The sequence below is a fragment of the Aptenodytes patagonicus genome, chromosome 4 (genome assembly GCF_965638725.1).
Source record: "Aptenodytes patagonicus chromosome 4, bAptPat1.pri.cur, whole genome shotgun sequence".
Lineage (NCBI taxonomy): Eukaryota > Metazoa > Chordata > Aves > Sphenisciformes > Spheniscidae > Aptenodytes > Aptenodytes patagonicus.
The window spans coordinates 84,264,586-84,279,320 of NC_134952.1; the positions used below are offsets into that span (position 1 = coordinate 84,264,586).

Below are 14,735 nucleotides of genomic sequence, written 5' to 3' on the forward strand. Positions count from 1 at the left end.
ACCAGTGTGGCCAGGCAGACCTGCTGCCGCAAAGCGGGGAGGGGTGAAAATAGAAAAGGAATAGAAGTTTACCAGTATGCAAAAGAACTTTGGGATAAGCTTGTGCAATAACATAGCCCATTGTCTGCTTTGTGCTTTGGCATGCAGAACAGACTCTTATTTATTAAGTAAGAGCATGAAAATATTTTTGCTTTATTGTTTGTCTGCCGAGAAGCAGAAGATGCGTTCTGCCAAGGTTTTAATTAGATGATCTTGTTCCTAGGATTTGTAGAGCGTTCCCCAAACACTGCAGTCCCCACCTGTGCTCGGGGATTGGTTTTGTGAAAGGATCAGCAGCGTGTGTGCACGTGAGGGGCCGAGGCCAGGCAGGCAGGGGAGGGGGTGATTTGTGAGGCTGGTGGTGATCAGCAGTGCAACATATACAGTGTTTTTTAGTTTGAGTGGGTGTGGCCTTCTTGTACTTAAAAGGTGGCCTGCAAAGTTCTTTTCAGGGAAGTACTGCTGGAAAACCTGTCAGTGTGAAAGCACTGACATTTATGGTTTAGTTTTTTTTTTCTGTTTCTTATCTCTGTTTCCTGTTCGCTTTTGGCTCAAGCTCTATTAGTTGAAGAGGCATTGAGTCTTAGGTGCTCGTTGGTGCTTCTAGGCTGAAGGTTGCTGTCTGCTCACATCCACGGCTGAGCTACCACCGGTATTGCATCCTCATCTATTTCAGACAGAAGAGTATGAGTTAGCTGCAACAACTTACATAAGGTCATTTGAAACAGGTTAGGCAGCCGTAGCATGAATAGCTGGAGAGAACCAAAAGCAGCAAGCACTCTATGGCTCAAAAGTCTGATTTTTGCATGCCCACTGGAGAAGTGTTTATGGTTGATATATTAAAGAAGGGTTGTAAGGTGCTGGTGCATACGTAGGTAGTTGTTTAGAACTCATCGTGGCTCAGTCACAATTTTTATAGCGCAGCTGACAAACTTGAAGCAGTCTGTGGAAAAATTAAATCAGACCTCTTAAGTGAGAGGGTAACCAGAGCAGTAATGTGATGTTTCCTGTGTCCACTGCCTGGTACTGGTGTTTTGTAACCCTTTAAAACCCTTTTAAAAGAAAAAATAAAACAAGACCCTTGGCAAAGACTGGCTACCTAGGTTCATGTCTGTTTTTTTGTGTTTTATTTTTGATACACGGAGGGTTATCTTCTCTAAAGGGCTACCTTTAAGCAAATGCTTGGGGCTGTACGGCTACTTCTCCGGCCCGCTGGTTCTTTTTGATAGTGATGTTAACAGAAGGGCTTAGCTGAGGCAGCTAAACTTTGTGTGCTGTGGGATCACTTTCATTTCTTCTGGACTTGTCTTTGTTGGAAGGATTGCTGACTTAGCTTTTATCAGAGTGTTAGTGTGTTGTGTAAGTGAAGGATTGACGTAAAGATCAAGAACAGATCTCCCTCTCCTGCTGTACAGCTCATGGTCTAACAATTTGAAAAAAGTACTGGTTTAATTTGTTCCAAAACATACGATTACTCAAGGTAGCGTTCCATTCCTTTCACTTCAGCAAAGACCAACCGTTTCTTACCCAAGCAAACCCTAGTTGGTTGTCACTTCTTGCTATTTTTATATCACCATCAGTGCAACAGGCATGATAATTAGTTAAGAACCTGCATAGAAGTAATATGTTTATTAACCAGCATTGGGTGAGGGGAATTTTCTTTATTTTCCTCCCTGGTTTTAAGTCTTCAATAAGAACATGAAGGAGGGAGATGGCTGCTGCATTCTTCAAAGCTGGATGTCTGAACTGGGGCTCTAAAATCCATGTTTAGGCACATGTGTGTCAGTGCACTAAGCTCACTCTTAATGGCGGTGATATCCTTCTGATTTTCCTGAGGTTTGTTGGTCCACGGTGCTTCTGTCTTCATAGGTTCAAATCAGAATAGCTGGGCACTCCGAAGCGGACGGCTCCCGTAAATCCTACATGGCTGTGATACGGTGTAATTGAATGCTTACATGCTGCCTTCTGCCCCGTGTTTCTGCAGCAAAAAAAGGAATAAAACGTGTAATCAGGTCCTTAAAATACCCTGTGTCTCTTAGCAATATCAATCCTTTTGCCTTTTTGTGACGCTCCACTCTGCAGCTGTATCACTTGATCACTGAGGGACAAAACAGAGTAAGTATTTTTCAACAGTCTTGATGTAGTACAGTTTTGCTGAGATGTAGAGATGATAGGTCCAAATAAATGTCTGAGAATCTTCTAAAAGGCATTACTGAGCCACGGCATTTTATCGCTGTTGGACAAGGTAACAGCTTTAATTTTAGTCCAGCTGGGTTTTTTTGTTTGTTTGTTTGGGCTTTGTTTTTGTAGTGGTTTGTTTTTTTTTTTTTTTTTTTTTTTTTAGGCCACATACATGTAATGGCGCAGTAGAGGAGCTGGTCCTATGATTGTTTGTACTTAGGGATATTTTCTAGTGTGAGAAGCATAGTTGGGTTTTCTGTTTATAGATGGCAAATAACTTGTGTTTTTCAGTATGAGAGAATTCTACCAGAGTCGTTAGGGATTCTTAGCTTTTCCCCTGCACTTGCTGAAGTGAACTGTATACTTATTGCTCTATCCTTCACGTATCGTTTTGCCCTTAAAAACCTCTGCTAAACTGTAGAGGTTTCTAAAAATGTATTTTATGTAGAGGAACTGCCTATGACGATAAGGTTAATCTGTTTCTATCACCAGAGCTGTAGGTGTTTGCTCACAAGCTTGAGCTAGAAATGTGATTTTACCCTTTATTTCCTGTAGCAGTTCAAATGTTTCTAATACGTGGGAATTTTTTGTGTGTGTTAGGCTTTCTTTTTTGTTTAAGACGTTGGGCTGGGATTCTTGATTTCTTTTCAGTGATGTAATTAATTAGGAAGAGTTCATTTTCCCCTCCCTTGTGAACCCCAAGCCTTTTGATAGCCTAGGAACAACCGTGAACATTACGCGTACTGCGTGGAGAATGGGGTGTTTGCCGGAATACTTTAAGATTCTCTATATGGCTTCTTTTTTGTCAGGACATATCTGCTGTTTCTTAAGAGCCGTGTTACTTAAAGGGTCATTTGATGGCATTCCTTCCTCCAAAAAATGCAGAATTAACCTATAGTGTTGGGGGGTGGGGAGGGAGGGAGGCTTCTTATGGTGGATATAGGTTATTTGGGTGAGATTTTTAGCACGTAATTTAGTTTACTGTCTTACTCTGTCTCCAGGCTGAACCTGGCACCTCAGCTAAGTGCTGATACTTGTCCTATGTTAATGCCACTGAAATCTCAGTATTAGGGTAATACGGGGTGCTGAGGAACATTGATTTTTCAGAAATCCGGACACGTGGTCCATTCAGCGTGTATGGAATTTTTGCATGTGTTTTGAGATACAATTTTAAAATGCTTTCAGGCCCTCTGATTTGTTGCCGTTATAAAAATGGGATTTTTTTTATACCATTGGGAGCAGCACGCTTGTAATTACTCGTAAAATTTGTTTATTGTGAAAATGTTCTCCCAGTTACTGTTCTGACAAAACTGAATTTGTTAAACAAAATTAGAAGCCAGATTTATCAGATACAGTTAAGCTTTGCATAAAATGACATGTACGATCTTTAAAATAGAAGACCTTTTCCAGTGTCCACACAATACTTACCAGAGATAGCAAGGGAAAGTTTGAACGGTGGTGGTTGCAGCCCAAACTTTGTGGTGTGCTACAACTGTACTAAGAAATAACAATCAAAGTGAGCTCGCTATCCTCCACGAAAAGAAGTGGTATTAACCATTAATAACACCTCTTCTAATTCTTTTAATAAGAACTGAGATAAAACTTGTCGATGAAGTGGGTATGTTTCCTGTAAAAGCATGACTGAGCTGACAGCACTATCCTTGTATGTTTTGTTTTGTTAGTTTGTTTTAATTTTATATTTTTAAATGAGGAGTGTTGCAGCTGGTCTGAATCCTTGTTCGTTGGTTTCTCTGGGAGGATTTCAGAGCTGCAGAGCTCAGCAGTCCTTTTCGCTTCTGGCTTGGCAGCAGGCTTGCCCCACGGCTAGCCGTTCTGCAGCAATGCTGCTTGGCTGAGCAAGGCTGGCTGATTTAAAACCGACGTGGGAGATGATCCTGTGTTCAGATGTAAAAGAGAGGGCTATGCACGGCTCTGTGGTGATGAGGAGAAACTGCTCAGATGTTATGGGTTGGCAAGGAATATTACGATACGTGCATTTGTACTCAGCAAGACATAGAAAGAAACTGCGGTTCACTTGAAAGCTGGTATTGTCAGACTCCCAATGTTAAATGTGTTTGGTTATTTTTTTAAGCTATATGTTCCCAAGATCAGCCGTCTTCTCTGGAAGATGAGAAGTCTGGGCTTGTGTCAATTGTGTTCCCCAAGCCAGTCAAAATATCTGTCCCATTCTAACTTCATGAGGACTTGTTTCTGCCTGGTTGTGCATGTAAATGGATGCTGTTTAATACTTTTTTCCATGGCTTTTTAAATTCCTGAAGTTAAAATGGTAACTGTAAAATGAATGATGCTGGAATCCACTCATTAAATTTGCCACATAAAAGATGTCAACGTGACTAGCTCTGTGAATAGAAAAGGATAAAAGCAGCACACATTTTACTGTTCCATAGTCATGTCAGTGGTTTATAACGGTGTGGTATCACCTTATCTACAGATGGAAAAATTAAGCTAAAAGACTGTTACTGGCCTGCAACTATCAAGTGGGTCACTGGTATAACTGGAAACAGAGATTTTTCTGAATCTTGGTGTGCTGCATGTTAGCACTAGACCTTCAGACATGAACCTTTTCTAAGGAGTACTATTTAGTCTAGAAGCTTTCTTGTAACTATTAGCTGGCAGGCACTTTATACCAGCTTCCAGTTTTGTAATTGTATTCTGTGGCATTAACCTACCTCTGAATCTATTCCGTGTCTCTAATACAGTCATATTTGGGATCTCTGGCAAGAGCCAATGTGGTTTGGTCTTCAGTTATGCAAAATCTATAAGAATATTTTCAAATGTAAAGTAATTCTATAAATTTTAGGGGTCTAATGTGTCTGGCTGGCAGGTGCTGCAGATGTTGAGCATTGCCACTCGCTTTGCAGTTGTTCTCTACCGGTGGAGGTGATGAGAAGCCCATTGCTAGGGCTGACTGGGTGAAATTTCACGTTAGATATCAGTCGGGTGCCTTCATCGATTTGAGCCCTGGAGTTTAGTTTTTATTACCGTGAGAATCCCTTGTAACTTTTTGATGTTTCACTTGAACAGGCTGTCATGTTTTTCTTTTTTGGTGTGTGTGTGGAAGCTTTAAGAAAGAATAAGTAGCAGTTGGCCTTTCAGGGTTTGGAAACCTACTCCTGCAGCACCTTTTGATGTGCAGGGGTTGCAGGTTTGACCGCAGGCTGCCATGTGCATTTTGGCAGGAGTGTTGCAGCCGAGGATGAATGAGTTGTGCTGTAAAGGATGAAGTTTTTGAAGGCCTTCACAGACTGCAGAAGAGAGTCCAGCTAAAGCAGGATTGCAGTGGGGAGACTGGGTACAGAGCAGCCGCAGATTATCTCGGGATCATTTGGACCTTAGTTTCAAGGAAGGGCTGTGGGAGGGTGTGGGAGTACGGGGAGCGGAGCAGGATGAGCAACCTTCTAGGCCTTGATATGAATGATTCACTTGTGTTAAGAAATGTCTTGTTGTTGTCGTCCCAACCCAGGTATGAGTACCACTGGGCAGATGGGACAAACATAAAGAAACCAATTAAGTGCTCTGCACCAAAGTACATTGATTACCTGATGACTTGGGTCCAGGATCAGCTGGATGATGAAACGCTATTTCCTTCTAAAATAGGTAAAGTAAATAAGTAAAACTGAACAATGTATTTGGATTACAGTTGTACAGGAATATTTAAGTCTTGCAGCATTAAAAAGTCTCCTATATGACTGATGAGTAGGGCAACTCTAAAAGGTTACATTATATATATATAAAGGCACTTTTATCTCTTAAGATAGAATTTATGTGGTAGTACGTGAACTCTGATCCATGTGTTAATACTCCTAATGAACATCTATCAATTCTGAATGCAGGAAGTACTGTTCCTATTTAATAACTGACTGTGTTGACCAAATCTGATGGTTTTTTCATTTTGAACAGTGGGTTGTTTCCTTAGAAATAAGGCAGAGGGTCTCAAAACCTTGTAACCAGTAGTTGGTACAAACTGGCAGCTTTTTGGTGCAGGAAAGGTGTTTGGTCCTTGTGAGGAAAGTCTCCGAGGCCTTACCTCCAAAGAAGCTGAATTGCATCTTTGATCTTAAGTTAATTTTTTTTCTTTTCAAGTGAAGATGAAAGATGTATGTTTTTAAGAGGTTTCTTTCAGAAAAGCGGGAGGAAAACAATGAACAACCACCAGTTCGGAAACGATAACAAGAAGAAAACCCTGCTTCTAGAAGCACGAAGGACTAGTTGTTCGAAAGCTCCTAACTGGCGGTTTTCCAGTACACCACTACTCATAGGCTCGTGATCCATTGTGGAAAAAGGGAGAGAGATCTCTTAATTGCTTTTATTTTGTCAATAGTTTCTGAAGCATTTGACACATTTTCAGTAAGCCTCTTCAGAGAAACAGGGCCACCTGGCAGAATCGGTGGCATTTGTTTTTACTTGCCGTTAAGCAGATATGCAGAGAAGGCTGGTTAGTTTGGGAAGAAGTGACAAAAAGGTCAATCTTCCCTGCTCAGTAGATGTGAGCATGGTTTCTTTGTGTACTGTGGCATTTGTTTTAGTGTTTCAGGGTAGAGTACAGAGCTGGGGTAGAATTGCACTACTAATAGGAATGATATTAAATAGTTACAGTTAATATTAAAGCTGTGTTCAAAAGACTACATCAGGACTTGATCTTTCTTTAACTGCAGCATATACCTCGCTGAAGACTTTTTTTCTTTTAATAGGATGTATTTTTGAAAGGTAGCAATTGAGAAAGAGACTTAAAAGCCCCGATGGATAGCCAACTAAATACGAACTTCCCATGCGATGCAGCAGCCAATGAAGGAAATGCTATGTACATGTAAGCAGGGCAAGCTTAAGCAGGAGTATGAAAATTTTATTGCTAGGGTTTTGAAGCATTGGTGAGATCATGATTGGCCAACAGCATCCAGCTTGGGCGTCTGGCCTTCAGACAGGACTTCAGCAATTGGAAAGACTGCAAAAGAACTAAGCTGACTGGGAAAACTGCTACGTGATGAGAAGCTAGACAGGTTTAATCTTTTTAGATGGTTGATACATATCTTTTTTTAGCCTGCGGACGTGTCAACTGAAGAGATTATTGCTCCCAGTAGCCAGTTGCTGTTTCTTAACCAATTTTAATAAAACTTGCGCACCGACAAAGATCTGCTGTTACAACTGATTTTACCTGTCCTGGGTCATTCTCAGTGAAATGACTGAAAGGAGCATGTTTCAGAGTACTTAAGCAGGCACTTGAGAAAGCAGTAGCCTCTGGCTAAGGGATGGTGATGAGCAGGATGGAAACTGGAGTCTTTTTGCTGGGCACGAGACAGGTGGAAGAGTGCCTATTTCTGATTTCACTTTAGCCAAAGAGAAGTGTAAAACTTGATGGCTGATACCTTTGTGTAGGTTAACTGCAGCCACCTTTGGTATCTGGTGTCCCGTGGAGTACCCTGTGGCATCTCGGACACGTGCACAGAGCCATTGGTGAGACTCGGAGCCTGCAGGAGACTTCCCCTTTTCTGCATTGGCAGTCAGAGGCCAGGCAGGCACTGAGAGGGCATCTACAAGCGCATTAGATACCTGTGTTTGGGTATCTGAATCCTACCAAAAGGGAGGAAGATTCTCGGTCAGAGAAGGCTCTTCAGGGAACTATACTGAGGCATAACAAGATTTAGTGGCTGGAAGCTGAGGCTAGGAGGGTTCAACACAGAAATGTACTCAGATCTGTCTTGGAGCAAGTTCATGAGCCACTGGTCTACTGGAGGGAGGGACACCTCCCCTCTGGTCTTTCAGTGAGCTTGTTGTTGTGCTTCAGCCTAAGTACATTGTGTGATTTACAGACGGAATTGCTGAGTGAAACGGAACAGCCCTTCTTGTGCAAGAGATCGGGTTGGGTTCTAATGGCTTTCAAAGTAGATGAACATGGCATAGGCATTTAAAAATAAGCCATCTGTTTTCTTATTTCTAGGTGTACCGTTCCCAAAGAATTTCATGTCAGTGGCAAAGACAATTTTAAAGCGTCTCTTCAGAGTTTATGCTCACATTTATCACCAGCACTTTGATCCAGTGATCCAGCTACAGGAAGAGGCACACCTTAACACTTCTTTCAAGCACTTTATATTTTTTGTTCAGGTAAGCGTGGCAGGAGCATTATGGTTACAATTATATTCTGGAAAAAGTAACATATCAAAGTAATGCCCCTTCAGTTTCTTAACAGCTGGTGTGTTTGTAGGATAGTCAACACCTCCAGGATGCTAAAACAATGTTTTACTCCATTTTTATGTATATTTACTGCTAGAAGCCTTCAAGGAATAGAAAAGTTTTCAATGAAGTATTCTTTTGCTACAAAATGGAATAACGAAAAGTGTTCCCTACCAAATAATTTAGTAGAACAGTAATTCCCAACAAAAGAAGGAGGGAGGACGGCATCTGAAGCTAGACTGAAAAGACTGTGCTTGCTTCAAAGCTACATTTCCACCCCACCCCCCCCTTACAAAAAAAGAGCATCTTCTTACATTTCCTTCCTTTAAGTGGGGGGAAAAAGCTTTAGGCAGTCGAACACTGCTATTCGGCTAATGGCAGACAGGCAGAAAATGCGGTGGCGGCTAAGCCTGGACTCTCAGAGCCTACAACCAAATAACTTCTATCTGAATAAGACTTCTCACCTGAGCTGCACATAGGAAACTCTGTGTATGTATGTCTTTCTCCTCATCCTTGTTACAGGAATTCAACCTTATTGATAGAAGAGAACTCGCACCGCTTCAAGAACTGATTGAAAAACTCACCTCTAAGGACAGATAAAAGGAAGAGGATTTCTTGAAGTCACTTGTTTCTTTAAGCAAGCGTGTGGTATTTTTTTTGTTCATTTGTTGGTTTTTTTTTTTTTTAAAAAAAACAAAACAAAACCCAGTGCTGTTACTCATGACAGCCAAGATGTACTTTCTGTGCTTTTATTAGGGGAAATCTTTTATCTTAGTGACACATGGTAAATAGTTTTGTTTTTTGTTTTTTTTTTTTTAATTGTTGTTATTCATTGTGGAATTTTAGCAGGTGCTGAGTGTTTATAAAGGAAACATGCTGGGTTGGGGGATTGACTCTGCTGGTGCATGGGTTCTTGTATTGTGTCAGTGGTAGCCCATTGTCATGAAGTCCCTAAAAGACTTGCTTACGTTCTCTAAGTGCCTTGGCAGACTCATTTCTGAGGTGCAAAGCACATACAATACTGAACATTGCTGGAAACAGAAAATATGAACTAACACCCAGGACACTTACTGATACTTGTTTTAGAAAAATATATATATGCTTACACTAAAAAAAGCCATAACTTACTGAAATCAATGATCTCCAGCTTTTAATACAAATATTTGTCTTATTTTTTTAGAGATGAATATAGAGTTTTTCAAAACTAGATATTTCTTATAAAGAAAAGTGATGGTGAAGTTCTAGTCGCTAAAGCGAAACGATGAAGGTGGTGTCAAAATTACGAAGAACCCATGCTTAGCAAGTAGTTATGTATCTGTTGCCATTGGTTTTGGCTTCTTATAGTTGCTTTTATTTTTTTAACAGGGAAGCATCAACTTGGGTCAGTCACTTTTGTTAAGTTTCCTAGCATTTGCCAAATGAATGGTTAGTTTGCACAAATACAGTTAGGGAAAAAACTCAATATAAAATAAAAATGCACTGGGGTAATACTAAGGAAAATCTGGCTCGAAAAATAACTAGTGAAATGATGTTTGTAAGTTAGGAATAAAAAGTCCTGGGTCTGTGGAGGAGCTCTGGTGGCCAGTGTTTTCTGTGGTAGGAAACATGTCTTGGAGGGAGTATAATTTCATGGACCGCTTTGGATTTACGTTAGCATGATGGTGTTCTTCCCCATTTAAAATCGCAGCCCACCTCCAAGGAACTACAGCAGTTGGGAAAAGTAATAGGAACGTACTGGTGAATTCTTAGTGGTTTGTAATTTGGTAGGTGCATCTTCTGTTTCTGAAAAAAAACCTAAGCAAAATGTGGCCTTCCCCCACCCGGGTTAGTGTCTGCCTCTCGAGCCTTGTGTTTCCTCAAACCAGAAATGACTCGCCCGTGAGAAGTTAACCTCTGGGGTGATCCACAGACGGTGACTTGGAAATTTCTGCTGCAACTGTATCAGTCAGGTTTCCCATTGCAGAAGCCCGTATGACTAGCGCTCTTGTTCATTTATGGATCTTGTCAAGGCTGTTGTATTTTGGAGTCAAAGAAATCTGTATGAGGTTCTGCAGTCTGCTACCCCGTGATATCACTAGTTGCCAAATACAGTACAGTAGGTGGTTGATGTTGCCAGGCTTTGCTAGATTGTGACTCCGCAAAACCACCATTTTTAGACCGGAAAAACATGAAGACCTTAACTGACTGGTGTACGCTTGACTGAGTCCGGAACCTCTAAAATTTACAGGTGAAGCCAGGGTCAGCATGCAACAGAGAAGTTAGGCTTACAATTTTGTGCGCCTTTGCTTGACCGAAAAAGCTGAGTAAAGTGGAAAATACTGTGCAGCAGCCTGCAAAAGATGTAAGTGGCCGTCAGTATAGCCAGGTAATAAACATATAAGCACAGTAATAAACACGCATGCGTTTGGGAGACTAGAATCACTACTTCTGAGGTAAAATGATGTCTTTCAGAAGCATTTGAAGGTTATTTTAAGAACTAGGTTATCTTCAGTGGAGTTAAATTTCCTAGTCTGCTTAAACTGCTTCCTGGAGAAGCAATTTAATGTTTTGTTACCTCTTCTGTCTCTCCCGCTCATTCGTGATGTCTTTGCAGCTGCAGGATTGTTTTTAACCGAGTAGCATACCTGACGTCTGATCTGGACGTGGCTACCTAAGCCTGGTTTGGGAGCAGTAGGATGGCAGCGCTAGCTTTGGGCGCAGGGTTGGAGGGCTCTCTTAGTTCAGGACTGAATAACGCAGAAGACTGTCGTCTCTGCAGAGTTACGGGAGTGGTCAGCGTCGACCTGACTACACAAAAGCAGCTGAACTCCCAAATTCGAACTGCGCTATTTTAAACTCCAGTTGTGCGGGAAGCTGAATTTAGGAACGTGATCTTAGACACGCAGCCTTTTATGCATGCTTCTATCTGAGGAGTGTTTCATGACAGAAAATTTCCAGCTACAGAGGCGTTTCCAGATGCAGTTTGATATTAAAAACCCTGTAAACTTTCCAATGAAAACTGCTTTGAGTTGAGTCAGTGCTGCTCAAGAGGCTGTGTGCGCAAGTTCACTGTGCTGATAATGCTTACTGTAGAGGAACCTTTTAACCAGTGCTAGAGCTCATGTTACCACGTCGCAGCAAGACATGAGAGTGAGAATGGTAGAAGCGTGCTCCAAGGTGCTAAATAGGAGGTAACCTCCATTAGATTTAAAGCTGTCTCACTGGTTTGGTGTCATGTACCAGCAAGAAACTAAAAAGAAAAATACTTAGAAGTGAGGATTTGCTTGGAGTGATACCAGTGCAGTAGTTCTCATTTTTGGCATACTTCTGCTCTGGAAGGGTGGTTTTGGTTTTGTTTTTTTTTTTTTTAAATAGCCAATTCTAGAAATTCAGAGGCATCTGCTGCAGTTCAGCCAATCAGAGTTAGAATGTATTATGCTAAAAAAAAAAAAAAAAAGTTTTACGTGGATAGTGTATTTCTTGTATTTAGTATCTGGCAGTAGAAAACACTTTTACAGAATAGTTTCTAGGAATGTAATAAAAGCTTGGAGATCATGATTTGCCTGACAGCTGTATGAACACATTGTTTAATTATACAACACTTGAAAATAACAACATTAAAGATATGTATGCAGTGTTTGGGATTTAGTATCCCTATGCTGTTTATATTTGCAGCTTTTAATTGTTTTTTGCTTCAAAAAGGTGTGGGACCAGAAGTTGATGTGTGTTTACGCTCTTGAAGTAATGGCACATTGAAATGCTAAAGAAAAGCTGCCCTGTTGTACAAATGGAATCGGGGTCGAGTGAATGTGTGTATAAAATAGTGCATTTGTTGGGGGGAAGGGGGAGGACACCCCCTCACCCCCCCCCCCCCCCAAATAAAACCCTGAGAAACGAACGCTGAACAAACCCCGCGCTGCTCTAGGCCCACGTTACAGATGGACTCTGTTACGTGTCACGGGCGCTTTGAGGCAAAAACTTTCAGCTTTGTTGTCTTTGGGAGCAGAAGGTGTTGGCGGGGTTACACCAGGCTGGGCTGCCAGTGCTGGCTGAGGCCTTCTGGTGTGATAGGGTCCTTAAATTCTGTGGTTTGTGGTGTTTTTCAGCTACCAGCCTATTAGACCATGTCAGTGATTTGGGTGGTAACTTCAGGAGGTCGTCTACCTCGAGACGGGATGGGGCAAACTCTGCTAAGTTCGTCAAGTTCAGCCGCCGTTGCCAATGCTGACACTGTTTAGATGGTGTGGATACATTAAGTTTGCAGAAATAATTTTTCAAGTCAGGGATACAGGTTAATCATGCAAATAGAAAATAAAAATGCCACATTCTGCTGTTGCAGGTAGCTGAATGGTAGATGAAGGGAGAGAGCAGGTTTCAGGAGGCAGGTGGCCCGTCTGCAAGTACCAAGTTTCTTTTACTGCTTACTATGCAATGTAGAGCTTTGAACTTTTGCTTTTACTTTAAGATATAGAGGAGCACTGTCCTTATTCAGTATTTAGGAACTGAACACTCTCCCAGTCTCCCTGACACTCATTTAACAGGTAAGGATACCTATTTGCTGCTATGGACTTTACTTACCTTTCAGATTGTTCCTTTCTGCTTCTTGCGCCTCCCCCGTCCCCCCTGTCCCCGAATCACCAGACACAATTTTACTATAAACACATCCTTTTCGGATAGTTGTTCTTTTTCTTGCTACCCTTTCCCCCCTTCCTACCTGCCAGAGTGCTGTATTACTGTATATAAACCGCCCCTTTTAGTTGGACTATTTAAAAAGCTGCAGCACGAACACAGGTTCCTTGCTTTTCTTTCACGAAAAGATTCCCTGTTACACTGAATCGTTTCCTTCACCACTGATATCAGTTGTCTTTTTTTTCCAAACTGCACTACTAAAACCACTAACGCTTTCACGGATGCCTGTCGTCTTTTCCTGGATATCTTCTCTTTTAAGATGAGACTACCGTTGGTTATTTTAAGTATTAAACCTTTTTATTTTCCTGCTTTTCTTGCAATTTCCTCTTGCCAGGTTAAGACTGCAGTCTAGGTAAATATCAAAGTACGTTTTTGTTTGAAGAACCAAGTCGCTAAATTGTTCATAGAGTATTGTATTTTTAGGGGAAATTAATTTTTATAGCCACTAAACTATACTCATTATTTTTGTACATTTGCAACTTCTGACATTTTTCAGAGACATGTCGTGGAGGGAACACTTATTTTCATGGCTGTTTTACTACTTCGGTATGTTGTGGTTGTGTTGCTTAGTACCTAGAAGCACATACCTTGATGTGCAGTGGGAGAGAGAAGAATGCAATAAAAGTGAATGAGGTTTCAATAAAAGGCCATTTTTGAAGGCAAAAAAAGAGATATTATGAAAGCAACCTTAACCTTTCCTCCTCCTTTGGAATCTTAAAATATATGGGAGAAAACGCGGTGTAAAATATAAAATGTAAGATGAGAACCCTTACTATAAGCTAACTGTGCCAATATCGCTTCAGTTTGTAGTCACTGATTGATACTTTAAACGAGAACAGCTTTTGATTAAAAAAGAAAAACAAGTTGAATGTTTGAAAATCTGCAACGTGTTTATTTGAGAGTTGTAAATAATGTATACATATTGTTGTATGTGATGGGACAAAATATTTAAATTCTAGGGTTTTTTCAATAAGAAACTGAAGGCTGTTTATAAGAGAAAATAAATAGCTATGTTTGACCATGATTGTCTTCATTTCCTTCTTGAACTTGTTTCTAAATTATCTTCTACTTGTAGATAGATTTTCTTCTGTATATTGTACACATACGAACATTACACATACCAATTAGATTTTTGTAATCGCCTTGTCTGAACTTGTGAATATTTGTATTGCAGGCAGACACAATAGCAATAAAACAACCTGATACCCTTTTCATTTCCTTGTTTCGTGACCTGAATGTACCTAGCACGGATGGAGCTCAGTGTGGGATTCCCCATAACAAGTTTAGTATCGCATTACGTGCATCTCGGCGCCGATCCCGGGGTGGTTTTGAAAGCTTTGCTACGAGGAGGGTGTCCTGTCGCAGCGGTAGCGCTCTGCTGTCTCAGGTCACCAGCTTCACACGAAGCACAGACTCCGTTTTTGGTCGCGTGCGGCAGCACTGGTGCCTTTTTGTTTTTTCTTTCTTTCTCCTGAAAGCCTCCCGTGACCCTGACAGCTGCAGCACTCCAGGTTTCCTGGCCCTCCCATCCGCCTCAGTTTCCCTCCGCCTGCCCTCCGCCTTCTCCGCTCACACCCGTAGCTCCAGAGCACCCTGTCCTGTGGTAAGTCGTCTCTCTCGCGCACCTGGAAAGCGGTTTGTGCCACTGGGTTGAAAAG

General features: G+C 41.3%; 1 protein-coding gene across 2 annotated transcripts in view; it reads left to right on the top strand.

Moving 5' to 3' along the window:
• Window positions 1-14,291, top strand: part of MOB1B (MOB kinase activator 1B) — a 41,262-nt gene extending 26,971 nt beyond the window's left edge. For both annotated transcript variants that reach the window (XM_076337455.1, XM_076337454.1), the window contains exons 4-6: window positions 5,705-5,838; window positions 8,177-8,340; window positions 8,932-14,291. In XM_076337455.1, the coding sequence (XP_076193570.1) occupies window positions 5,705-5,838; window positions 8,177-8,340; window positions 8,932-9,009 (376 nt within the window). In that variant the 3' untranslated portion in view covers window positions 9,010-14,291. The remainder of the gene's footprint in view (window positions 1-5,704; window positions 5,839-8,176; window positions 8,341-8,931) is intronic.
• The last annotated feature ends 444 nt before the right edge of the window (window positions 14,292-14,735 follow it).